At 34.8% G+C, this 26,242-nt stretch overlaps 1 protein-coding gene across 1 annotated transcript; it reads right to left on the reverse strand.

The window, feature by feature from the left end:
* Window positions 1–20,613: 20,613 nt before the first annotated feature.
* Window positions 20,614–24,505, reverse strand: LOC111985110 (eugenol synthase 1). Its single transcript, XM_024016760.2, is given in 6 exon segments — window positions 20,614–20,951; window positions 21,646–21,792; window positions 21,795–21,848; window positions 21,968–22,196; window positions 23,958–24,092; window positions 24,188–24,505. Coding segments are annotated over 6 exon segments (960 nt in total). The 5' UTR covers window positions 24,383–24,505; the 3' UTR covers window positions 20,614–20,751.
* Between the last annotated feature and the right edge of the window lie 1,737 nt (window positions 24,506–26,242).

The following is a 26,242-nucleotide window of genomic DNA, read 5'->3' on the forward strand; positions in this document are numbered from 1 at the left end:
GGCATCTGAGTTCCATTTCCCACTGATACGGCAATAGGTCGTAGGCCAGAAATTGAAGTTTCACTATCAATAGAGGTCACCTTATCGCTATTGACTGTGTTTATGGCTTGTTGCCCAGGCTGCAATCAAGAATACGTTAGATTAAAAAAATGTACGTATATAAAGACTAAAAAAAAAGTAGAATAATATAAAATAAAATACTTGATCTGCAGCAACTTCAATGTGTTCAAAGGCATAGGAGGTCCCTTCAACGAGATCGAGTTCGTTAGGGGCTATCAATTTAAGCTTTTTCTTAGCTCACCTCCAATGACACTTCTTGTCACTGCTCTCACTCACTTTCTCAAGATATGAGTCCATCTTTTCATTAGATGCCATGCACACTCCTAGAGGCCCTTCGACAAGAAAAGCTTTAAAGGGAGACATCTTCGGTTTTACTATGACGTCTTGTGGCTTTACAAATTGAGCCTTGTCAGTCACAGATTCCGGGATAACACGTGTAATGTGATCATCAAACAATTGAATGCCCCTTCCATTGTCATTCTTTTCGCAATTTATTTGACCCGTCTTCGTTCTTGGTAAAGGAGGACGTGTGCTTGAAATCAAAGATGCTATACCATCTTCAAGGTATGTCCTATGCATACTATTCCACCAACGCTCATAACTTTGAGTAGTGTGGTGCTTTAAGTTTGATGGAGGAGCTGGGAAGAATGCCTGCGACATGGTCTTAGACTTGGTGCATGATCTCCAAAGTTCTAAGACTTCGTCCAAAGAAGCATGACGAATGTCTTTCTTTATACCACCTACAATGCTTTGACAAAGTCCAAATTGACGACTGAATCGACAAGGGCTGTAGCGTTCTATGATGAAATGATCATTTTGTCGCATAGACAAGTAAGATGACCGAATACTGATAAAGTGCGCTAGTGAAGTACGAGAAAGGTTTCCACTGTCTTCAAAAGTTTCATTCGCATTCTTAACAAGCAAATTGGCACCCCACAGCATGCGGTTGCCTTGAATCAACCTTCGGGCTTCATATTCGTCATAATATCTGGCCCCTCCCGCACCAGAAAATCTAACCATCTTTGGCCCGATGACTTCCAATTTAACTTCATGATGGGTGTCAAAGTAGTGGCCTAGCCACCCATAAATGTAGTGCATGGGAAGGCACACCTTTGAACTACCAACAACAGGAGAACGAGCAAGCCTGTTTAATCCTCGGTAAAGACTAGTAAGAACGGGTATGGCAAGACTGAAAGGCCTACCAATAGCCATAAGGCTTGCAACCTTGAATGTTCCTGGACGGATAGTATTGAGATCTTCACTCGGTAGCACAAATATGCACAGCCAACAAGATAACAGGCAGCCAAGTAAGTTTCTTCACATAGTCCTTCTTGAACTTCAAGGTCGTAAATGCACCTTTCTCTTTTGAAGACCATGCACGGGCCTTACCAAACGAACCGTCAGGATTGTAAGTCTGCTTAGGACGACACGACCTCTTTGGCCTTCGAGGAGGTGGCTTCATGTATTTTGGATCCCCTCTAAACCAAAATTTGATCCAGTCATTTACTGAAACATGGGGCTTCCCTTCTTTCTCATTATGAAGTCGATAAAAAGCGGCAAACAGATATTCACAACTCTTTGGAATGTATCTGCCTTTCTCATCACTTCCTGCCATTTCCTTATAACAAGGGACAACTTCATCATAAAAGCTACCAGTGATGGCAAGCCCACCTAGACGATGTAAGTCCCAAAGAGAGATGGACATCTCACCCAACGGGGTATGAAGGGTATTGGTGTCCGGGCACCATACTTCACAAAATGCACGTATGATGTCATTGTTTCGATCATATGTGTATAAAGATGCAAGGACCGCTTCAAATATCTGGGCCTTGATAAGAGTCTTCTTGCTACAAGAGAGGACGTCTTCAAGCCATTCCCAATAGTAGGGCGTATAACCAAACTCACCATTGGTTCTGAAAACTGTGCCCCAACGTGTTTCGCCAGAAATAATGCGTCGGCCAAGAGTCCTTAAAGGACCTGACTCAGTGGTATTCTTGTGGAGGGAAGTACGTAAAGACCATGCTCTAGAAGGAGAATCAGGATTTTGGGAAGTGTCATACGTCCATTCAACAATGTCACCAAAATCATTCTGTTTCAGCCATACTGGTGAGAATCGACCAATAATGGGTTTCTCGACGAGCAGTGATAATCCTTTCTCAGTTGCATCATTTTGATCTTTTGAAATAACAAGATACTTATTGTCAGACGAGGAAATATCTCTGAAGTACACCATGTCAAGAAACAAGTTGCTATCAAAAAAAAAAAAAGGTGGTGTCAGTACAAGCAAAGCATGTTAAAAAGAAACAAAACAAAAAGAAAAAGAGAGAAGAGAGGAAAAGGCGTGGCTTCTCTGCACTTACAATATTATGTTAGTAGCAACTTAATGCATGGCCAACCCAAGTGGCCTTATATAGAAAATTTTTGAGACTAACAGACAAAAGAGCCAAAAGGTCCAAGCAGTTAAAAATATCAACTTTCAAAAAATACTGCACCGAACCTTGAAAGAAAGAGAAGATGGTAAATGTCCATACAAAAGTCATAGTGTCAGAAAGAAATTGTTACACTAGGCCTGGCAAGAAGCTATAGGCCAGCAAAGAGCAATATATTGTTCCAAAAAAAAAAAAACTGTGCCACCAACCCTTGAGAACAGTAGAGATACTCAGTGATGACCCTGAAACCACTCTCTGCGTGAGTTGTCAAACATTGTCAGAGTAGCCACCGTCAGAGTGGACTAAGATGGCAACAAATCCAACCATGCCTATGGATTTCTCTGTTAGATTTGTGTTATTTCTACAAAACTGAATCCACAAGGATCTTCTAGGGACTTCAAGCTACAAGACCCAGAGAAGATCAAACACAATAGACTATCCACGTGCTCCCACGCGCGGCCACGATCTCACAGTGACCAACGGAATAGTCTTTCAAAATCTGCCCAAATCAGTTCATTGCTTCACAAAACTAACCCACAGGGACCTTAAACGGGCCTCGATCTACAAAACCCAGAAAGGCCATTAATAACGGACGCACCACGCGCCACCACGCGCCGCTATAAGATCGCGATGACCAACGGTTTAGTCCGTCGAATCTGTGAAAATCTGCCCACAATTTCAGAAAACAGACAATACCAGCAGATTCTACGGCCTCAGATCGGCCAAACCTGAAAATTTCAGGCCCAAACGATGAGCCACGAGCCTCTAGAAAATTCGACAGTTCACAGCGCCAGTCCCACGCGCTCCCACTGGCCTCCATCATTCCTCACGCGCTCACACGCGTCGGACTTCTCTCCCACGCACCACGCGCTGTTACGCGCTTACCCCTGCACGCGCCTCAGTTGCATGACGTCATGGATGACGTCATCTGACCCGTTTGACCAGACCAACCCGGACCGACCCGGAAGTCTGACCCGGTCCGAACCAACTAAAAAAAAAAAAAAAAAAAAAAAGTAAGATAAAATAAAAAGCTTTGACCGAGTGGACCTTTGACTTTGACAAAAGAGTCAAAATTTTCAAGACGGACCTGTCCCACTCAGTTTTTCGAGTAAATTTCAATTTTGGGATCCGTTTCTCCATTCGAAACTCGAAAATTGTGCAAACGTCCAATTTCTAAAAAGTTGACTTTTGCGTAAATATTGACCAAAAGTCAAAATTTTTAAGATGGACCTATCTTGCTCAATTTTTTGCGTACATTCTAATTTTGGAGTCCGTTCCATCATTTAAGACTCAGAAATTGCACAAATAACTCAATTCCAAGCTAGTTGATTTTTGTGTTGAATTCGACCCAAAGTCAAGATTTTCAAGTCGGACTTGTCTTGCTCAGTTTTTCGCAACTTGGAAGTCGCCAATCTGACCCACATCTCCGAAGTACTGACAATGTCCAAAACTAAAGCTCTCAATATCAAAATTTGAGATTCATCCATTTAGTTTGGATCCCCTCAGGGTTATTCTCCAGTCTTCATCAAGGCTTCCCTTTCAAAAGTACAGATGAACTCTCACAAGTGTGTCTTGAACTTGAAATCACATCGGGTCACCCGTCCAACCTACAATTCCCCTTTTGGTGCCAAACATTCCCACCTACCATTCTTCATCTCTCTCACCTACCATTCTCGTTCTCTACCGGTCTCCAACCTTCCATTCTCATCCACCGGTCTCACCAAAAATTCACATCCACCATTCTCAACTATCCATCCACCATTCTTCGTCTCTTTGCTATAAATAGAAGGGTCGAATTCATCAAAGAACTCATCTAGAAAAACACACTGAGTCATAAATGAAGATTTGCTTCTTTCAAATTTTCAAGTCCTCCTTCTCACAGCCATTTCTCACTATGGCTTCATCATTCTCAACACTCAGCAACCAATATCGCTTCATAATCAGTTTGAAATCAACCCTCTCATGGTTCGGTAGAAACCCTCTTCACAGCATCATTGTAGTTTTGAGATCCAAACAAATTTTGTTTCTCCACCTAACGACCACAGTTGTCCATAAAATTACTCATAACAAGGCCTGCATTGTGGTTCCATGCTTCCGTGGATTTGGTTGGCCAGGAAATCCAAGTCCAGCAGAGACACCGGTTCCTAATCTTAGGTCTCCCGCAGTCTCTTTCCAATTGTTTGGTCTTCCAACAGAAGCAGTGGTTCGGAACAAACAGCAACTTGGCTGGTTTTTAAGACTAGAATCACAAGTTAGCTCCATCTTTTATTTTTCTGTGCCTTTCCAACAAGTAGCAGTAAATGAAGATGGTAAAAAGTGTTGGGGTATTCTACCAATTGTTTTCCATCCAACACTTGAAACGACCTCCGGGGCACCAGTTCATCATAGTTTAGCTTTTGGGGCTAGTAAATGGTTGCCAAAGCCATATTCCATGTTCCCATCGGCATGGGATCCAGAGGTCATTGTTGCTGGTACCTCAAAACACACTTTCTGGAATTACTCCAACTTAAATTCAACTTGAAGTATTTCAGAATGAACCTTTCTGAAATTACTTCAACTTAACGTCTGTCAGTATGGTCCCATTACGCATGCACATTCAATGACCTACTGTCAGAACCCATGCAAACATACAGCCATCCCATTTTCAAAGGTGTATCTCCTAGAAACACCTACACCAGAGGGTCCCTGACATACAGGACCAGTACCATGGTGGCGTATGTTTCACCCATTCGCTTTGCTTCATCCCCGTCTTCTTCACCACCAACACCGTCATCTCTAAAATCCATAAGCTTCTGAAATTACCTCAACCTGAGTAAAATGATGACACAAGCGCACTCAACCACTTTCCCACATGGCCTCGCCGTAATCCGAAGTATACTCTTCTGATATAACTTCACCAGCGGTTCTTAAAAACATGAGGCTAGCCCCATGACTCTGCATGTTGTACCCAGCCACCATCCTCGCGTCTTCCCCATCTTCTACACCATGTGATCGCCGCCAACAATCCAAAAACACTCTTCTGAAGTTACTTCAACTTAACCTCTGTTGAGAAAGCTCGGTCATGTAAGTACATTCAAATACTTGCAAACCTCTTTTCTGCCTCATCAAAACCTTTCATATGGCTGGGTCTACTCCTCGGAAATTATCTCATCCTGCTGAAAGCTCTACCACCTTCAATTACTTCATTTGAAGAGCCAGGAGTAAAAGTCTGTTTTCAAAACTCATTCTCACACCACACTCTGAAATTGTGTGTGTGAACGAGTCTCGAGGGGGCATTTGTAGAGAAGGAAAATTCCCGACCGATCACAAGCTGACACGTCACACTACCAAGTCCACAAAATGCAGCCAATTACAAAGTGCCACATGCTGCTGCTAGGTTTTACTATTACTATTCAGAAATCAACAGAAATTTGCCAAGTGTCATGCAAAAACTAATCACACATCATCGCACGTGTAAGCGATGACATAATCAGTTTCGCACGTGTAAGCGATGACATAATCAGCCTCGCACGTGTAAGCGATGACATAAGCGGACCAATCAAGTGCTGCCACGTGTCACCAATCAAGCTCCGCCACATGTCACTTACCTACCCCTAAACTCCTATAAATAGAAGCCTTCCTAAGGCATTTAAAGGAGATTAGGGAGATCAGGAGATTTGGAGAGGACACCAAGCCATTTGAAGCACTCAGAAGTCCAGAAGCTCTGCCGGAACCAAGCTCTGAAGCCTTCAAGAACTTCAAGAACTTTAACTTCGAATACGAAGAACATTCGAAGGAAAATCATCCAAATCATCCGCCTAGATCCAAAAGTTTGTAAGAATCAAGCCTAAAGTGTCCTAAAACATCAACAAATCACAAATCAGTAAAGCTCTACGGATTCAAGCCTCTAAAGCCCCGAAGAACTTCCATCACAAATCTTCGAATACGAAGAACATTCAAAGAGGAATCATCCAAATCATATTCCTAGATCTCAAAGTTCACTGGAATCAAGCTCAAAAGCCTCTAGAAACCTCACAAACCACAAATCAGTGAAGCTCTACGGATTCGAGCCTGTAAAGCCCCGAAGAATTTCCACCACAAATCTTCAAAGACGAAGAACACACGAAGAACACGAAAAATGTGAAGAACAAAGGATTTCTAACAAGCTCATAGTCAGAGATTCATTGTAATTCTGTTTCAAAGGTCTTCGATCCATTCTTCAGCCAAATTGAAGTATATTTGGTGTTCAAATCAAAATCACATTACCACAACTCCAATCAACAAATCTTTCAAGGAGATCGAATCAGAGAATCACTCTTTTGTAATTACAGAGAATTGTACCACACATTCATCAATACAAATTCGCACTTGTGAAACTATTTTTACTTGTTTGATTTATTTCGAACTGAGAAATTTAGTCGTCTACATCAGGATCTTGCTCTTCTCTGCCAATATATTCCATTACTCTCCCTCTCTACTTTCCACCTATTCCTACATCACCTCACGGTCACACGCACACGTTGCTATATTTATAGGCCTGTCTATGAAGCTGCGAGGGATTGGGATACTTCAAAGTTTTTAGTAAAATTATACGGTAGAGTTCTTAAATATTATACGTTCATTTTCAAATGAATTGATTGAATTTTATCATCAATAATTTAAATAAATAAATAAAAAGTGACTCAATTTTTTAATTATATTTTAAATATTGATAATATATAATGAAATCCAATCTACTCATATCAAAATAAATTGATAGAATTTTAAGAACTTTATGGTAGAGTTACTTTAAGTACTCTTTCTCTCCTTGAATATCTTCGTTGGAAACATTAAGGGTCCGTTTGCATACAGTTGAAAACTGAAAATTGAAAAACACTGTAGCAAATAATTTTTAAATGTGTAAATAGTATCGTAAGACCCATTTTTAATGAAAAGTTGTTGAAAAGTGAAATTTGTGGGTTCATAAACAGTAAAATTTGTGAAAAAAGTCAAATATTGCGGCTGCTGTTCATTAACAGTAGCCGCAACAGTGAATGAACAGTAAAAAAAAAATTGACTGAAACGCGTAAAAAAAAAAAAAACTGAAACGCAAACGCACGTTTTAGCTATTTAGCCCAATCCAAACGGGTGCTAAAAGATGCCAACCAATTGAACTACAAGAAATGAATTGAGATCTTATCCTTTGGAGCCAAAGTATGAACCAAAACAATTAACCATTTAGGAAAAAATAAATGTACTAAAATTTAAAGGGAAAAATGCCCTTACACCACTTGAACTTTAATGCAATGGTCAAACTCCCTTAAAATTTTATTTCAGCCAATTTACTCCTAAACTTTACATATGTGCCAGATTAATACTTCAGTTGGTTTGCTGTTAATTTACTAATAAAAAATGCACGTGAATCTCACACGTGAAGCTTAAAAACACCAAACCAATTATTAGAAGTTTGAACCCGGTGGAAAAAAGAGAGACCTTCCTCTGGCGCTAGAGTTCTTTGTTTTGCCATAGATCTCATTGTCCGTGATCCCACCAGTGTTCAGCCACATATCAGGATCCACCATTCGATATCTACCATTATTAACCCGGTTCCAATTTAACAACCTAACAAAGAAAACTAACCAAAACCTACCAATCCAGGGGTGGAGCTAGAAATTTTTGTTTGGGTGGGCCAACTTGTGTTGCTAATTTATTAGTCTATAGAAACTTTTATACACATACACAAACACATGTATCTATACACATACACAAAAAAATAGTATCTTTTATAATGAATCCTTAAATGTTTCATAGAATTAAATTAATATTTTACCATCTTCCATAGTGAAATCTTTACAATTTTCATTTCAATATAAGCTACCAAATTGTCTACCGTTGTGAGTAAAAAAATTTCAATTAAATTAATGAAGTGTTCAAAGAGATAAATGATCAAAAACTTTAAAAAATACAAGAACACATTTTACTATAAAAAATGAATTTGAGAAACAATATGTTCTCTATAACTACTAAACAAATTGGACAATTTTTTTTTAAGAACATTATTGGACCAACTCAAATAGTTAAGGGAGGCCAAGTCCCATTTTTGAGGGCTAATTATTAAAATATTAAATATTTCTATATGGTTAAAAAAAAAAAATTCAAAAATTATGGGCCCCCACCCTAACATGTAGCTCCGCCCCTGCACCAATCCAACTCCAAATCCCAACAACCAAAGAATCAAATTTCATTGAATTCGTCAAACACCCAGAAAGTTTTTGTAAAAGAATAAGCAAATAAATGTAAAGATACTAACCATATGGGTCTGTGGCAAGGCAAAGGACAAAGGAATGGGTTTGTGACGGTGGAAGAAAATAACAAACCCACTCTTAATAAGAAAATTGTAAAAAAAAAAAAAAAAAAAAAAAAAAAGAAAGATAATTGATTCCATATTCATGAATCATGATTAGCAGTGGGGTTGAGAAAATTTTACTTCAAATTTTTGAGCCCGATTTAGTGGTTTTGGGCTTCATCTTCTTCGGCTTGTGTCTCTCTCAACGTTTCTCTCTCTTCTTTCTATTAGGTTCGAAACTTCAAATTTCAGAGAATTGATTTTGGTATTTTACTATTTTTAAGTTTAACGTGTGTTTTCCGTCAGTAAATTAACAGTACACTAACTAATCTATTAATTTGACCAAGGTGTAAAGTTTAAGAAGTAAATTGGCTGAAATGAAAGTTGAGGGGTGTAATGGCCACTATATTAAAGTTCAAAGGGTGTATGAACAATTTTCCCAAATTTAAAAATAAATTAATATAGGAAAAATAAAACTAAATTATTCAATATTTGAAAAATATGAACAAAAGAAAAGATTAAAAAAAAAAAAAACTAGTTGTCAATTCGTTTTGAACTCAATTATTTATAATCTATTAAAATAAAACTTATTTCCATTTTTTAAATCTTAAAAATAATTTATAATCGATTCTCCACTAAATTTCAATACAAGTTCCCTATCAATGTACAAAATCAAAGAGTGTGGTATTAGATCATCTTCTATTTTGTTGTGAAATTTAGTTTTAACAATATTTATTGATGAAAATGCTCATTTAATAGTTGCAGTGCTAGTAGAATTTAGAAAAGTAAGTACAAGTACAAGTAGAACCAATATATGAACAAGTTGATATAAATTATTGATTTTCCAATCCTTACCAGCCATGCACAATTCAGAAATATACAGAAAAAAAAAAGATATTGAAATTTCTAGTTCAAAAAACAAATTGGAAGGAAGATTTCATATATAATATATTAAAGTGGAAGCTCAATTAAGAATTCAAATAAGATTTTAATTGCACTCCAATTCGGTACCAAGTATCCTTTTAATTGACCTATAATTTAATGCCAAGTGTCATTCTAATTTAATGATAAGTATATTTTTTTTCCAATGTACTCCAATTTCAAGCCAAGTGCTATTCCAATTATACTCTAATTTTGTGTCAACTATATTTTTATGCAAATTCATGCATTTAAAGTTAGAGAATATAAAAAGACTAAAAGGGTTTCCTCTACATATATATATATATATATATTATTTATTTTTATTTTTAATTGCGTTTGTACTTAAAACTCAATTAAGAATTCAAATAAGATGTTAATTGTTTGAGTTGTGTGGAAGTAAACTAAGTCTTACCTTGGATGTTTATTCTAGGTGGATCTTGAGTTTATAAGTAATTATAAGAAGCTCAGATTACAAGTTGATTAATCAAAAATTTTTTTTTTTGATAACTTAAATCAATTTGAGTTATAATTAAGCACAGAAGCGGCTAACGCTTTTCCTATGTTGTTACATCTTCCAATTATACCCAATTTTGGGTATGAATATACATGGATGATGGATTATAAGTTAGTAATTGATAATTTTGTGGCCCATCTCATCAACAATTTGGTTTTTCTGAAATATGTTGTGAAGTGACTCAAGTATGTTATAGTTTCCAAAATGACAGTATGCACTATCTACAAATGCAAATTGCAAACACTAATAGGCAGGCAAGCTTTTTTTTTAGAAGCAGATAAGTCCGTTAGTGAAAATGTTCCCCTCCAAACTAGTTTAAAAATAAACCTTGCCCATAAGTTAGTTGGGCTGGCTTTTAGTTCCGCAATTATTGTTAGTTTGGTGGGTACGTATAGTCCTCTTTCAATCCAACTATAGTGGAAAATGAAAATGAAAATGAAATCCCCCTCCACAGCTTTAGGATCTTAAAGATCATTGGTTGTGCAGGTTTTGGCTTGGTGGCTGGTGTTATCACAACTCAGATGACAAGCATGTGATTTGGAATTTTAGAAGCTTTATATCATTTTTGTCATGTGACTAAAAGGATGACTAATATACAGTAGACAATAATATAGCTATCCAGCTGGCCAAGTTGTTATTAGTAAATAAGTATTGCTTCCTTAGAATTTGATCTTGAAATTTGATCACGGATATGAAAGTATCTTGTTAATTAATGGGATGAAAAATTCATCGAGCGTAACTCAAAATTAGACCATTGTGGGTCGTAGCAAAATGCAAAACCCACCCTCTAAGCTTTACTTTTTTTTTTTTTAGTCCTCTAAGTTTGAGTTCTGTCATTTCAATTCTCTAAGTTTCATTCATTCCCAATTGAGTCTTCTGTTAGTTTTTTGTTAGTTGCTGCTGTCAACTTACCAAAACGTTTTGGTTTTTAGTTAATTTTTTTTTTCTTAATTTCACAAAAACCTTAATTTAAAATAAAAAAAAAAAAAACTGAGAAACTTGAGAGACTTAGGGAGAAAGACGGGGAAAGAGAGAGATCAAGAGGGGAAAGAGAGGGACGCAATAGAGTAAAAGAGAGAGAGAGAGAGAGAGAGAGAGAGAGGCCAGGTTGGTAGGGTGCACCTGAGGCCGAAATCCACTTGTTCCCTTGGATGAATTTGTTCATTGTAAATTTGCTAACTACGTGAAGACTAATGGTTTTCACTTCCTTCCATTTGACTCTATTTTTTGTGGAAGAACCAAGTCCATAATTTTGGTATTCAGAGTAAAATAATGGTGCTTGGGGCTGGTAACCATCCATTGGGGTTGATTAAGCTCCCTAGATTTTTTTGGAGGAACACAGTTGTTAAGTAATTCTTCCACCGACATCCAAGGTATGTCTGGATAGAACTCAAGTTCCCATAAGGAGATATGGTGCAACCTCTCTCTAATTTGTTCTTCAGTCGTGGGGGAGGGAATGACGTTTCCCTCTAATTTAGTTTCTCTTTTTTTTTTTTTTTTTTTTTTTTTTTTAATTAACGTTTTCGTGAAATTAAGAAATTAAAAAAAATAATTAAAGACCAAAACGGCACCATTTTGGTAAGTTGACGGCAACAACTAACAGAACACTAACAGGGGACTCAATTGAGAATGAATGAAATTTAGAAATTGAAATGACAAAATCCTAATTTAGAGAACTGAAATGAAAAATTGTGAAACTTAAAGGATGATTTTTTCGTTTTGGCATTTGTTAGGGGTAGTTTTTGCGCGTTGCCATGTGTCTTTGGTGTGACTTTGCTAAGCTCGGATTTGTTTTGGGGAGTTCAACTCGGAACTCTACATTGGGCCGCATAGACCAATGACTTCCGGTATATTTTTAAGTCTACAAAATAGATAAAACTCAAAGTCTTAGAATCATGATAATGGTTGAAATAAATAAATAAATAATATGCTTAGCATGATAACTTTGATTAAATGGTGAGTTGATACGTTATTGTTATGTATACTAAGTGATGTCCAATATTAGAAAGTGGTTAATCAATTAGGCGTCAAATGTCCAACAATGGGATGAGTCCAATAGTCCATGTCTAGTTGCAGTTTATGGTTCATGTTCAACATAATAAGGTATGTCCGGCAATGGTCTGTGTCCAAGTAATGTGTCCATCAATGGTCTATGTCCAAATAATATATGTGCGATGGTGGTAGATCAATTTATTAATATGTACATTCAGCAATGAAGTATTAGTGAGATCATGTTCATTAAATAGTGAGATGATATTAAAATAGCTTGCATCTAGCAGTAAAATGATAATGAATAAAATATATTTGATAATATAAATTTGAAGATAAAATATAATGACTTATCTTCATATTTTGCAGCTCCAACTGTAGCATCAGTGGACTTAGTATTTCAACAACCTTCCTATTTGCAGTTCCAGTCGTAGCATCAGTGGGCTTAACATTTCAACAGCATGGTGAAGTGAATTCTTTCATGGTGACATCATCTTTGAAAGGGAAAAATGGGTGCAACTGGAGGGAGAGAGAGCATGTCTAGCCGTGTGCATCGGTTGGTTAAGTTTGTCCCCTTAATCATGCACTTAAATGATTTTCCCCATGTAGTGCCCTTTTAGTTTTTAGTCAAACATGAGTGAGTTTGTGCTTTTCATAAGAATAGCTTTAAGTATTAGAAATGTATGTCTTCAATGAGAATGATTTTAATGTGAAGTCTTTGTGCCTTTTAAGAGAAATGCCTTAGTATTGATGTTCGTATGCCTTCCATGAGAAAGGGCTTTTGTAATGTGTTCTTGGAAGAATATTTTGATATGTTTTAAGATGTGTAGAGATGGTAAGAAATATATATATTGTGAGATATGGTGTTTGTAATATGTATAGGAATTACATGTAGATACTTTGTTGAACATGGATCTTGTATATGTATACTTTGTGAGACATGAAGTTTAAAGATATATGAGAAGTATGTATTAGGAATGGCAACGGGTCGGGTTCGGGCCGGGTTTTTTCATACCTAAACCCGACCCGCGGGTCAATACCCGTGGCCCAAACCCGGCCCGTTTAGTAACCGGGTTTTTTTTCCGGGGCCCGAACCCGCCCTAGCCGGGCGCCACGGGCCCCGTTAAGAGATTGGGCCCAATTCGTGGCCCAACCGAAAAAAAGAAGAAGAAGAATTAAAGCCCACATTTTTTTTGCCTATATTCAAGCCTGCATATTCTAATTCAAGCCTAGATAACGTGGCCCAAATGCCAAGCCTAACCAAAAAAAGAAAAAAAGAATTGAAGCCCATATTTATTTTTGCCTACATTCAAGCCTGCATATTCTAATTCAAGTCTAAATAACGTGGCCCAAATACCAAATCAATCCAAATTATAAGCTACTAATCATAAATCAATAAATCACCTGTTAAAGAAAATCATAACTAAAATCACCAGCTAAACATAAAAATAAAATAAATACAACAAGTCCAAGAAATAAGTATAAAAAATCCAAAAAATTAAAAAGCTACAAAATAAATCCCATAAGTATGCAATAATTACAAACCAACAAATTAATCCAACAAGGCTAAGAAATTAAAAAAGCTACTAAATTAATACAAAATGTTTAATCTTCCACAATTGTGACACAAATCCCATCAATTGTGACAACTCCCATCATCTTCATTTGGCTCCCATCATCAAGAACCAGATTTGCTTGTGACTGTGTTTGTGTCTTCCATCTCCGTTTTAAGATCTGCATTCTCAACAAACACAAAAAACAATTTCTTCCATTAAACAAACTATGCAGATATGAAGGAAAAGAACAGGGGAACAGGGAACATAATGCTTTGAGACTTGAATCAGGTAAAAGATATGTGTACAAAAATTCAATACCATATTTCACACTTAGTTTCACTGATTTCAACATCCCCAATGTATTACTTATCATCAAATCCAATCCTAATTACCAAAAAAAACCCAATAACACCACAAACACCTTAACCCATAAACCAAACCCTCACCCACCCAAAACCCAAATAAACATTATTATCATCACAACAAATTCAATGAACCACCTCACAATCAAAACCTCCAAACAAATTTTAATCAAACACTGAAAAAAAAATCCAAAATTTTAAAACAAAAACCGGAAAATTAGTAAGTAATTTTGAGAGTCACAACCAAACAAACAGGGAAATTAGTAAGTAACCAAACTAAGTCATTTTTCAGATAACATTTTCCTCAGAAACAAACAGGTAGAACTATAACTTCAACAAGTAAATTCAATTACAGCATATCTCTCTTCACACATACTGTTGAAGCTTCCAGAAACTAATGTTTGAAACAAAATTACTAAAAAAGTTAAACAACAAAGAAGAAAATAAAGAAAATGGTGATTTATTTTTGTTATTGGGTTACTTGCGGCTCGAACGACAAATCGGTGAGGGGACGAGTGAGAGAAGAAGTGAATGATGATAACGGAATGAGTGAGGGCTGTGAGAGTGTGAGGCCGTGTCGGAGTGAGGGAGTGTCAGATCGGACTGAGGGAGGGAGAGGGAGTGTCGGATCGGACTGAGGGAGGGAGAGGGAGTGTCAGATCGGATGAGGGAGGGAGGCATGACTGAGTACTGAAGATTGAAGAAATGAGAGTTAAGGTTAGATTATATATATATATATATAGGGTTTTTTTGTAATTTCAGCATACCGGGTTTTTATTCGGGCCGGGTCTCGGGTCGGGTCCGGGTTTTTTTATTTATTTATAAAACCCAGACCCAACCTAGACCCGCTTCGGGTTTTTTTTTTTTTAAACCCATACCCAACCCTAAACCTAATCGGACCGGGTAAAATCCGGCCCATTAGGGTCGGGCCGGCCCGGGTACCCGCGGATCGGGCAAAAATTGTCATCCCTAGTATGTATGGGTATTTTGTGAGGAATGTATTTGTAAAATATATGGGAGTATGAGATAGATAATATGAAGGTTACATATAGTGAATACATGAGATTATTTGTGTTATGGGTTATGTTGCTTTCTAAGAAGGGAGATTTTGTATGAGAAATAAAGAATGAGATGGAGATGTGTTTTGGGCAGCAAAAATGATGAAGTTTCAGCATAATGAAGTGTGGGAAAGATGTGTAATGGATAATGGTGTGGTGTGATTGGTGTAGTGTAATGGTATTATCTAAGAAGAGATATCTTTGTAAGGGAGATGGAGAAGTATGGAGGAGTTTAGAGGTATGTGCAGCAAGGTGAATGAAATTTCAGAATATTGAAGATGAGAGAGTGATAGATGGTGTCCCCCTTTTAGTGTGTAGCTTGGTCCTCTTTATATAGAGTCAAACATGTAACTAGATTAGAACTAGTTCAAGGGAAATTTAGCGAATAAGGAAATTTTTTTGACAAAGTAAGTGGTTTTTTGTTTTTTAGCCAAAAGGAGATAATTTGAGACTTCAATGTTGTTGTCACAGTTGGATGATGTCATCTGAATGACATCTTTGGCATTAAATTCATGGTTTGGCTAAAGATGGTAAGATAATCTTTATGGGATCCTTCTATTTATGGTACTACAGCTGGAGCTATTGCAGTTTCTGCAGAAACTGTTTTTGCAGAAGCTGTTTCTGCTTCTGTTGGAGCTGTTTACAACTTCTGTTGGAGCTGTTTACAACTTCTGTTGGAGTTGTTTCTGTAGAACAGCTTCTGCTAGAGCTGTTTGCAGCTTCTGCTGGAGCTGCTGTTGGTATTTACTATTTTTGGTTAAGTTTTCTCTTTTGAAAAATTATATGCTTAGGCTATATATAATTTTGGTAAGTAATAGACTAGTTGGTTGATTTTTGATGAAGTTCTAGAGATGTAATTATGGTCTTTTTGTATTTTAACCAAATCTTGGAGAGTAAAGAGAGCATTTAATGCTAGATATGATATTCTAATATATAATTAGCTATGTGCTTAGATTTGATTTATATGAAAATTATAATATAATTATATTTTAAAACTTATATTATATGACGGACATTAATTTTTATGTAAAGAGCATGGGGAGTTTTATCATTTTAAGTCTTATGTGATATGAGAGGTTTACCAAATGTTACCTATTGCACACTGACCCGTCAGAGTTCAGGAAATTGGAGAAGACATGCTGAGCAACGTGCTTTCTCTAATCAACTTTGAACCACTGGAGCTTTACTGAACATACTTCTTGGCCCTCCAAACCACGACTCCCAAAATTCCTCCAATGAGACTTATGAGCTCGGATCATAAGCCAAAAATGAGATGATATGCTATGAGCATGAACCATGGGCCTTGACGCATTTTTTGTGTAAATATGGGCTCTTTTGGGCTTTAGAAGAGATTTTTCTAAAATCCATGATAGTGTTGACGTGGTGCGAGTCGCCAATGAAATAAAGCCACGTGGTGTAAAAAATTTGTCCTCAACAGCATTTAAAAAAAAAAAAACTTTATTATATTTAGGGTAGCCCCTAGAAAACTTTTTTTTGCCCCACCACTATCTCATAGAGGGAATAGGGTAAGGACAAGGCACTCTCAATCCAACCCTATCTTGCCCCGCTGGTAAAAAGCTTATAAAAAATTGTATAAGGGTTTACAATAGGCATATCCATGACAGGAATTTTGCCCTGGAAACATTCCGCAAATATACGAGTCTTTAGCCCTTGAAACATTCTGCAGATATACATATGTCTAGTTGCACGGGCATCACTGGCCATCTACCTTCTCACATTTTGTCCCTCACACTTGTCAAACCACTACTTACATCACCTAATTTCAAAATCCACGGGCTTAGGCCACAGACATTGGCTGACTTTTTGAGGATGGGCTAGACAAAGCTTAGAAAGCCAATAGCTCAAGTGTTTAAGAAGTTCAAGCTTTATGGAGACTGGGCAGGTTATTGTAACTTGTAAGCGTTAGACTCGAGGGCCCATTTTTGTTTGTGGCCTTGTTTTGCTTGCTAATTAATTGGACTAGAAATATCCAATAATGTTTAGTGTAGTTATTGGTCTTGTTGAGCTTGGAGGCCCAATATTGTGTAGTGCAATTCATTTATTGTAGTATTGCACTACCATCCCTGCGGGTAAAATATCCTAAAGTATTAATTTTGTACAGCCCAAAAATCACCCACTTTAGAGCCTGTTTGGTTTTTAGTTTTTAGTTTTAATGTATAGCTTTTTAAAATCTAATTTTTTTTTTGCATTTTTTTACTTTTTTTTTTAAAATTTTTTAAGGTACAAGTATATTTTAGTAGTACACTTCTAGTAAAAAAAAATTTCTAAAAAGCTATTCCAAAACAAACACTTAGTCAATCTAAAAATGTGTAAATTTACATTTCCTCTCCCCCCCCCCCCAAATCTAATTAATATATATATATGGGTACTAATTTTAGTAATTTTATTTTATAAAATTACACATTTACCCCTTTAATAATATCATTGATTCTTTTAAGAGTATTGTTATAGTCACAAATTTTTCTATAACATTTTTACAAACTATTAAGGTAGCAAAATTTTATTGATTCGCATTTGGGCTCACCACTTATGTTATTTTTTTACTTACTGATAACCACTCATCACATTAGCAATTCGTAAAAAAGTTTATAGTTCTAGCATTTTCCTCATTTTAGAGACCATAAAAAAAATTTATAGATCTAAAATCAAAAACATAATATACAAGCCCCAAAAAATTAGTTCAACAACAAAAATTACCAATGGTAAAACTAAAAAAAAAAAAAATTAAGTCTAGTCAACCAATTTTACCTAAAACAAACAACCTGATCCTTTAAAAAATTTTAAACAAAATAATTTTTTCTTACCCAGCAGTGCGCACATCAGTGACAAAAAAAAAAAAAAAAAAAAAAACCCTCAGTGGTTATGCAGCAAAAGCAATAGATTCGGAGGCCGAAGTCACTACACACAACCAGTAGCAAATCCGCCTTCCCTAACTCTAAGTTCTGGTTCCGTCCTTGACAGTAACTGTATAAATATACATGGTTACTATTCATGTGCAAATCCATTTTTTAATACTTCTTTACACACACAAAGATTAAAAATTGATATATAAATAATAATTTAATGAAATGTAGTGTAAAATAAATAATTTGATGTGTGTTTTTGAAAAGTAGTTCTGTAAAATGGATAAAATAGGTTTTAATGCTAAAATAGACACACAAAAAAAATATTTGTATGAGTTGATGTGAATTAATGCACTTTAGGTTTAGGTTTGGTGTGTGCCGTGAACCATTAAGAATAAAGAAGAGATCTGATGGTGTGTGCGGTAAACCTTTGAGAATGAAAAAGGGGCCTTTCCACTATCAAATCCAAAAGGCTAGGCTAGAGTAAGCAAAATAAGTTTTTCAATAAAAAATGGAGAAAAAATTAGAAATTTTTTAATTTTCTTTCATTTTTTGAGTAGTGTTACAGTAACAACATTTTCACAAAAAAATTCACAACAAATCTTAACTGGCAATATGTTATTGATTCTCATATGAGTCTACCACTGATATCATTTTTTTTACTTAACACTAAAATCTTGATATCTAAGGTTGTTGTAAATTTGTTGTAAAAATATTGTGTCTATTTTTATTCTTTTTATGAAATCTTAGCAATGAAATTTATGAAAATAAAATCCAGAAATGGGATGGCCAGTTCTTTTGCATTCTTATAAAAAATTAAATTGGCAGGGATAATTATTATACTAATATATATCTATATTTTTTTTTTTGAAAAATTTATGGGGGCCAAAGCCCCCCTCGCCCCAACATGGCTCCACTGGAAGCTCCAAATACAACTTGATTAATTATTTTGAGTTATAAGTGTTGATATGGCTAATGTTTTCCTTGTGTTAGAACATCTTTTTCTTTTCCTTATGTGCTTGTGTGTTTGTTTCTGGAAAAAAAAATTCCAATTATACTTTAATTTTGGGTGTGAATACACATGGAGTATAAGTTAGTTATAATTGATAACTTTTTGGCCTGCCTCTCATCAACAATTTAGCTTTTATTTTTTATTTTTTATTTATTTATTTTTTAAATATGTTGTGAAGAATTCATTATGCTGTATTGCTGTTTTTTTAGATATGTGAATCAATTTGTGGACGTTCCATTTTTTTTTTTTGAGGAATTTCTAATCGTCGAATAAGATATCTGTGAGTTCAATTTTTATCTACCTTAAAAAACTAATAAGTGTCTTGACTTAATGATAAAAAGAAATTAATCATGAAGAGCGGGCGTCATAAATTGGATCTATCTCTTAAAAAGATTAAAAAAAATGTGAATCAAACATTCAGCAATAGAAAAAGGAAATGTGAATAAAACTAAAAAAAAAAAATACTAATAATAGAAAACCTGTGATTGCATGAAGTGACTCAGGTTTGTTAGTCTCGAAAATAACAGTATATACTATCTACAATTAAATGAAAACTGCAAACACTATTGGTTCTGCAGTTAGTACGTGGTCCCGGTGGTCCGGTGGGTACGTAACTATGTATAGCTAGTCGTCTTCCAAATTCTAATCCAACAATAGCTTTATGATCTCGAAGAAAATTGGTAGGGCATGCAGGTTTTGGCTTGGTGCTATCACAATACATGTGATTTGGATGACTAATATACAGTCGACAATAATAGTATGGCTTTTACCAAAAAGACAATAATAGTATGGCAAATAATAGCTATCCAGTTGGCCAAGCTGTTATTGTTCAAACAATAAGACTATCTGTTATATGTATGGTTGATTTCAGTCCTCAGAAACCACTGGTTGTGTAGTAGTAGGACAAAGTTGGTCTCAAAACAAAATCACCATGTTTTGCATGACTCAAGAATGAGGAGGGAACCTTGTCAAAGTGACTGCAAGACTTTAGTCTCCTATTAATTATATATATAAAATATATCCTATTAATAATTATTATTCATACATATTCTATTACCTTTCTCCTTTCTCTTTCATTTACCTTATTAGTGTCAAAACTACCTCATTAAGAGTAGTAAAATACCTCTAATCTATCCCACCTCAAAACAATGGCAATGCTAAGGATGGACATGGCCCGCGGCTTTTTAATTTTTCCCATTGGAACTAGTAAAAAAAATTATAAATCACATAAAAATTTATTCACCTGCAGCCCCCTGAAATTTTAGAATTGACAACTGAAAATTTTGAGCTAGTCCAGTAAAACTGTAAAAGTAAAATAAAAAATCTCAAATAAATTAATTTGGTAATTGGTTAGAAATATCCAATACTGTTTAGTGTAGTTCTTTGGTCTTATTGAGCTTGGAGGCTTAATATTGTGTGGTACAATTCATTTATTGTATTAGGCCTGAGTTTGGTTGGGCAAGACACAAATAAATAAATAAATAAATAAATAAATATATATATATATATTAAAATTCCTGAAAAGAGGCTATAATATGGCAAATTAGAAATAGAAATATTCAGCAAATTTTATTTAAAAGTCATCATGCTGAAACCCGAAATACAAGTGGACAAAGTGCATGCACTATTTGTGTTCAACAACTGCCAATAACTACTTATTCCATCTCTCACTGGCCTTTCACTCATTCAAATGCAGCAGTTGTGGGCTTCGGGGGATTAACAAGAAAAATATCAAGAAGTTGATCAATTGTTGTGTATTCAAAATCCGGATATAGACTTGAAGCCTCACTGTCGTCCTCCCCTAGCTCAAAGTTCATCAGCTCGCCCTTTGCAAATATGCTGTGAAGGATAGACACTGGAATGTTATTTGGAGCTGGTGTCGCTGCAGCAACGTCCACAAAATAACACTTATAAGTTAGTTAATCAATTAATTAATGAAATCACTATATATTTAGAAGTGAAATAGATATACGCATATGTAGGAATAAAAGTCATCAGTCCCATTTTATGTTCCTCATTTCCACCAATTATAGTATACCATGTGTCTAATTTTTTCCCATTTTAAATTTTAGTTATTTTATAATAATATATATATGGTATAATTTTTATTTTTATTTTTTTTAATGAGTAATGCTACAGCCGCAAACTATTTTATAACATTTTTACAAAATATTGATGTGGCCAACCTCTTATTAGTTTTTATTTAGATTCATCATTAATATCATTTTTTCATTTATCAATAATTATTCACTACATTAACATTTTGTAAAAAAAAAATTTGTAAAATAGTTTGTATCTCTAACATTTTTTTTTTAATTTCAATTATGATTTTCATTCCATAATGATTACTTCTATCATTAGGTTAAACATTTTTTGTGTAGACAAGAAATGAACTTAGATCTTTTATTGGATAATAAGAAATTTTACCAATTAAACTAACTGGAACTCACAAATAATATAATACTTAATAATTGCGGGAAAAACATTTATCGGCCATAATTAGTAAATTTATTAATGATGTTGAAATAAATAACAGATAAGAAACACTTTTAAGTGCAAGTGCAGTTCCAACATACTCTCAGAGAGTCGAACCAATTCTTCTTCGGGGACATAAACCCTATTGAAACTCCGACCAGTCTTCTTCTCCCAAAGTGATATCAATTCGAGTTGTGACACAATGTTCTTTTGGGGCCGATAGAGGACAATTCGATTGCATGTTCTAGGTCATTGGCAACTTTGATAGTGTACAAAGCGATATCTTCTTCATAATTTAGCACCGCTAAACATACATTAGAAATTTCACAAAAGGTGATTAGTACACATAAATCAAGGAGCAAACATAATTTTATCCAATTTAAGAATGTTTTGGGTAAAAAAAAAAGTTAATTATAGGCATACCCTTTGCTTTGCCACTTCCATAAACTACAACATCGTCTTTTTTCTCATGTGGGCGAAGCAAGTAATTGACAAAATATGCACCAAAGCAATTTGCTGACACAAATGTGTAAGGGATCCCAGCTGCTTCTATTACCCTCCTGATCTTTCTCTTTTTATCTAGAAAATCTTCGAAAGGGGGTAGAGGGGTTACCCTGTCTTCTTCGCATCCAAAGTCTGATGGAAGGAATCTCTGAGAGGCCATTAGAAAAAAATGTTTAAGATTTAGTATTTGAGTGTGTGTGTGTATATATATTAAAAAAAAAAAAAAAAAAAAAAAAAAAACTTTGGACTTAATCCATCGAACTAGAATAAATTTGCATCTTTGTGGATCCAATCGCAAAAGGATAGTGTGAGTGGAAAAGTTGTTTTATTGATGCCTTCAATCAATTGTTTGAAAGGATTCTCAAAAAAAAAAAAAAAAAATGTTTGAAAGTTATGCAACTTGAAGATGAAAATGCAAAAATATTTTATGGGTGCCGTTAAGACTTTCAGCTCTAGTCGAAATGTGTAGGTCATAGTTTTATACACACTTATTACTGTCACATATGTTATACATACAACATTATTTTTTTAATAATTAAAAAATTACTTGCTTATTATATGATACAAAAATATTATAATTAGAAGATATATCATTTTGAAATTATAAGCATAGAATACGTTTCAAACAACTTTGGTGGATAGAATTTTACTCTCGTTTATTATGAAGTGATATAAACCAAGGAAGACGATTTCGTACCGTACCGGCCGGGACCGCCGGTATATTTCGTTCCGGCGCCTGAACCGGTACAGAAACAGGGCTGAATCGTACCGTCCAAAATACCAGGATGTACCGGCTTGTTTCGGCTATTCCGGCGAATTTCGGAGCTTTTCGGCGGTATTTTTATTCCGGACCGGTACAAATATAACTGGGTTTTTTTGAAAAAATTTATTACTTACATAGCAACTTACAACAACTAGTGACCATCATCGAAGCATCAACTTGCTAGATCATCAACAACATCATCTTCTTCTTCCTTTTAGCCAGTTAGATCTTCTTTTTAGCCATTATAATCGCTCCCTTCTTCCGTTCTTCGTCTGCTCTCCCCTTGCTTCTTTTGCTCTGCGTGTTGAAATTCTTTCTCTACTTTTTTGAGAAGCTTTGTCTGCTTGTATGTTTTAAAATTTACTGCTGTACTTATTTTCCTTGGTTTCTCTGCCAAACTTTTCCCAAAGCCACGTGACTCTCCTTGGTTTTTATCACTTGCTCATTTTGCCCTTTCAATTACTTTTCATTTTTTATTTAGTCAATTACTTAGATGGTTGTATGTTTAGTCAATTGCTTGTATGTTTTAAAATTTACTACTGTACCTATTTCTCTTGTTTTCTCCACCAAACTTTTCCCAAAGCCACGTGACTCTCCTTGGTTCTTATCTCTTGCTCATTTTGCTCTTTCAATTACTTTTTTTTTTTAGTCAATTACTTAGATGGGCAAGTGTCAACTTCTAGTGGCATGGAGTTTAGCTTAACTGATTATCTAGGTCATAAATAGAAATTTAACTATTCTTTGAATATATTAACAAATTCTTTAAGTCCTAAAGAATATTGAAGGTACAGGTTCTAAGAAATTATTATTATTATTATTATTATTATTATATAAAATAGCGGTAAACCCGAAACGGTACACCGGTATTGACCGGTATCCGAAATATATCGTACTGGTGGCCAAACCGGTACAGCTTCAGGTACGGTATTGACTTCCTTGATATAAACTATTCATGTGTATCATTTAAACGAATCAAATAACATAATAATTAAGTCATTTAACTAGAAATACACTAAAATAGTTTTATATAAACCAATATAAACCACCGTACATTGAATTAGAGAAATTTTCCTTTTGAAGGTAAACCTTTACGAAATTAAGCTGGCATAGTCCTCACCAAAACTTCCAATAAGAGAGAATGGGTACCTTTATATTACCAGCAACTTTGATTGCATCTATGATTTTGAGTTGGTCAAGAACTTGAGGATATGCCAACGTGGAGATAACTATGTCCACTTCCCGAAGTACTGATACAATCTTCTCATGCTCGTTGAGTTCTCCCTGCATGTCTCAATTGAACATATATATAAAGTTCCTTTAATGAATTATTGTTGCTGCTGCTGAGAGAGAGAGAGAGAGAGAGAGAGAGAGATTACTTGGACAATGGTGACACCCATGGACTGCAAATCCTTGTGTAGGTCTATTTTGGAAGGAGTTGTTTGTGGGGTGATAGGACGAGCATAAACGTAAGTTGGATGGCCTAAGAAGATGCTTGCCTTCACCATGTAGTTTCCTATGTAGCCAGTTCCCCCAAATACCAGGATCTTGCTCTTTCCATTCTTCATTGCCATTCCTCTCGCTTTATTCTATGCTTTCCACTTTCTCCTATATCACAGCATGCACTTGGTGATATATGTCTGTAGGCCACTGCCAGTCCTTGAAGCTGTGGGCATGATACTGTCCCATCACCACTTTACTGTTGACATTAAAAAAAATTATCAATTTATTAGTTTTTTTTTTTTTTTTGATAAGTAAGAAATTAAAAAAAAAAAAAAAAAAAACAGTATTTCTTTATGACTTTATATGTAGTTTTATAAACTATCACGTTTGTTTACATATATATATACACCACATTTTTTAAAAATTGTTTACAATTAAATTTTTTATTATTTTTTAATGAATAAATAAATATTATTATTATTTTTTAAATAAAAAACTAGTTCAAAACATACACAACATGTGTGGTTGGAACAAATTCTTGCTTCCTGGAAAGTGCTTTGACAAAAGAGAGATATTACAGTTTTCTTAGGTGAAAATTCTATTTTGGGGTCATTGTCAATTTACTTTTTATATTTTAATAATTAACCATCAATTTAGTTTATGTTATTTTTAATTTGCAGTCTATTTGGTCTCTATCGTCAAGTCATTAATAAAAATTGACTATAAGTTGAAAATAACATGAACTAAATTGACAATGATCCAAAACTGTAAGAATCAAAATAGCTTTTTTTTTGTCTTTCCTTAATGAATAAAAGCTCTTTGCTTCTCTCCATTAAAAAAAAAAAACTGTAAAGGCACTATTCATTTAAAAAAAATTAAAAATCCTATTTCAAAAGGGATGGTATGTCAGCAGTGACGGAGCTAGGATTTTAATTCAGGATAGGCAAAATTGAAAACAAGATTGAAAGCAAAATTAATTAAACAAGTATTAATTTACATTAATAAAAATAAATAGCCAATTATATACCAATGTAATCATCATACAAAATGTACAAAATGTAATATAAGTGTAGATTATAACATATTTTTCATACATAGGTTAATTTACTTAGTGCCTTCAACGATTTTCTATTTTGAAACTAGGAAAGAGTCATATACTGAAAGGAAAAAGATTGGTAAAGGAATGGAGATTTAAGGATTGCGGTGTATATATTTTAAATGATCTAATCTGCTACTTTGAGTTGAATTGTAGTGAAAAAGATGAAATTTATTTGGCCTTAAAAAATGTTTTATTTATGGACAAAATTTAGCTACAAAATTGATTGTAGCCTTATGCTACAAACTTATTCAATATCTTTTTATTGGAGGTAAATTTTGACAAATCCACCATTGGATTGCATCTTCTTCTTATGTCCTCCATGTTTGCAAAATTTCAAGAAAATTAAAGATCAATAGCTATGTCATCAATAAATTTTTAAATTGTAAGTTTTTATAATTTAAAATTATGTATAAAATATAAGATTATAGATTATATAGTAAATTATATCTGATTGACACAAAAATTGACATATGCATTAAGAGCGTAAAGAACATATAATTCAACGGTTAGATTTTCAAAATATGCAGTAATATTTATTTTATTGAATAAGTTTGTAGCCTAAGGCTACAACCAATTGTGTAGCTAAACTTTGTTCTGTATTTAAAGTTAGAAAGCTTTATTGATTTATAAGTTATAAGTTATAACTGAAGTGCATCATTCGCCATATTAAGGCTGAAAAAACACAACGGTAACTCCTCAAGCCAAAGTAGAGCATCACCACATTTTTTTTGCGAAGTCAGCAATAACAGTGGCACCTAAATTCCCGTTCTTTGGCTACATATTAAGAAGACCATGATCAAAGCCCTTGAAGTACATGAGATAACTTCCACTTTCCACGCAAAGCATGAGCCCATGATTAAGATTGCATCACTTTATAAAAGTTCTTATTATC

The sequence above is a fragment of the Quercus suber genome, unplaced genomic scaffold (assembly GCF_002906115.3).
Source record: "Quercus suber isolate HL8 unplaced genomic scaffold, Cork oak 2.0 scaffold_258, whole genome shotgun sequence".
Lineage (NCBI taxonomy): Eukaryota > Viridiplantae > Streptophyta > Magnoliopsida > Fagales > Fagaceae > Quercus > Quercus suber.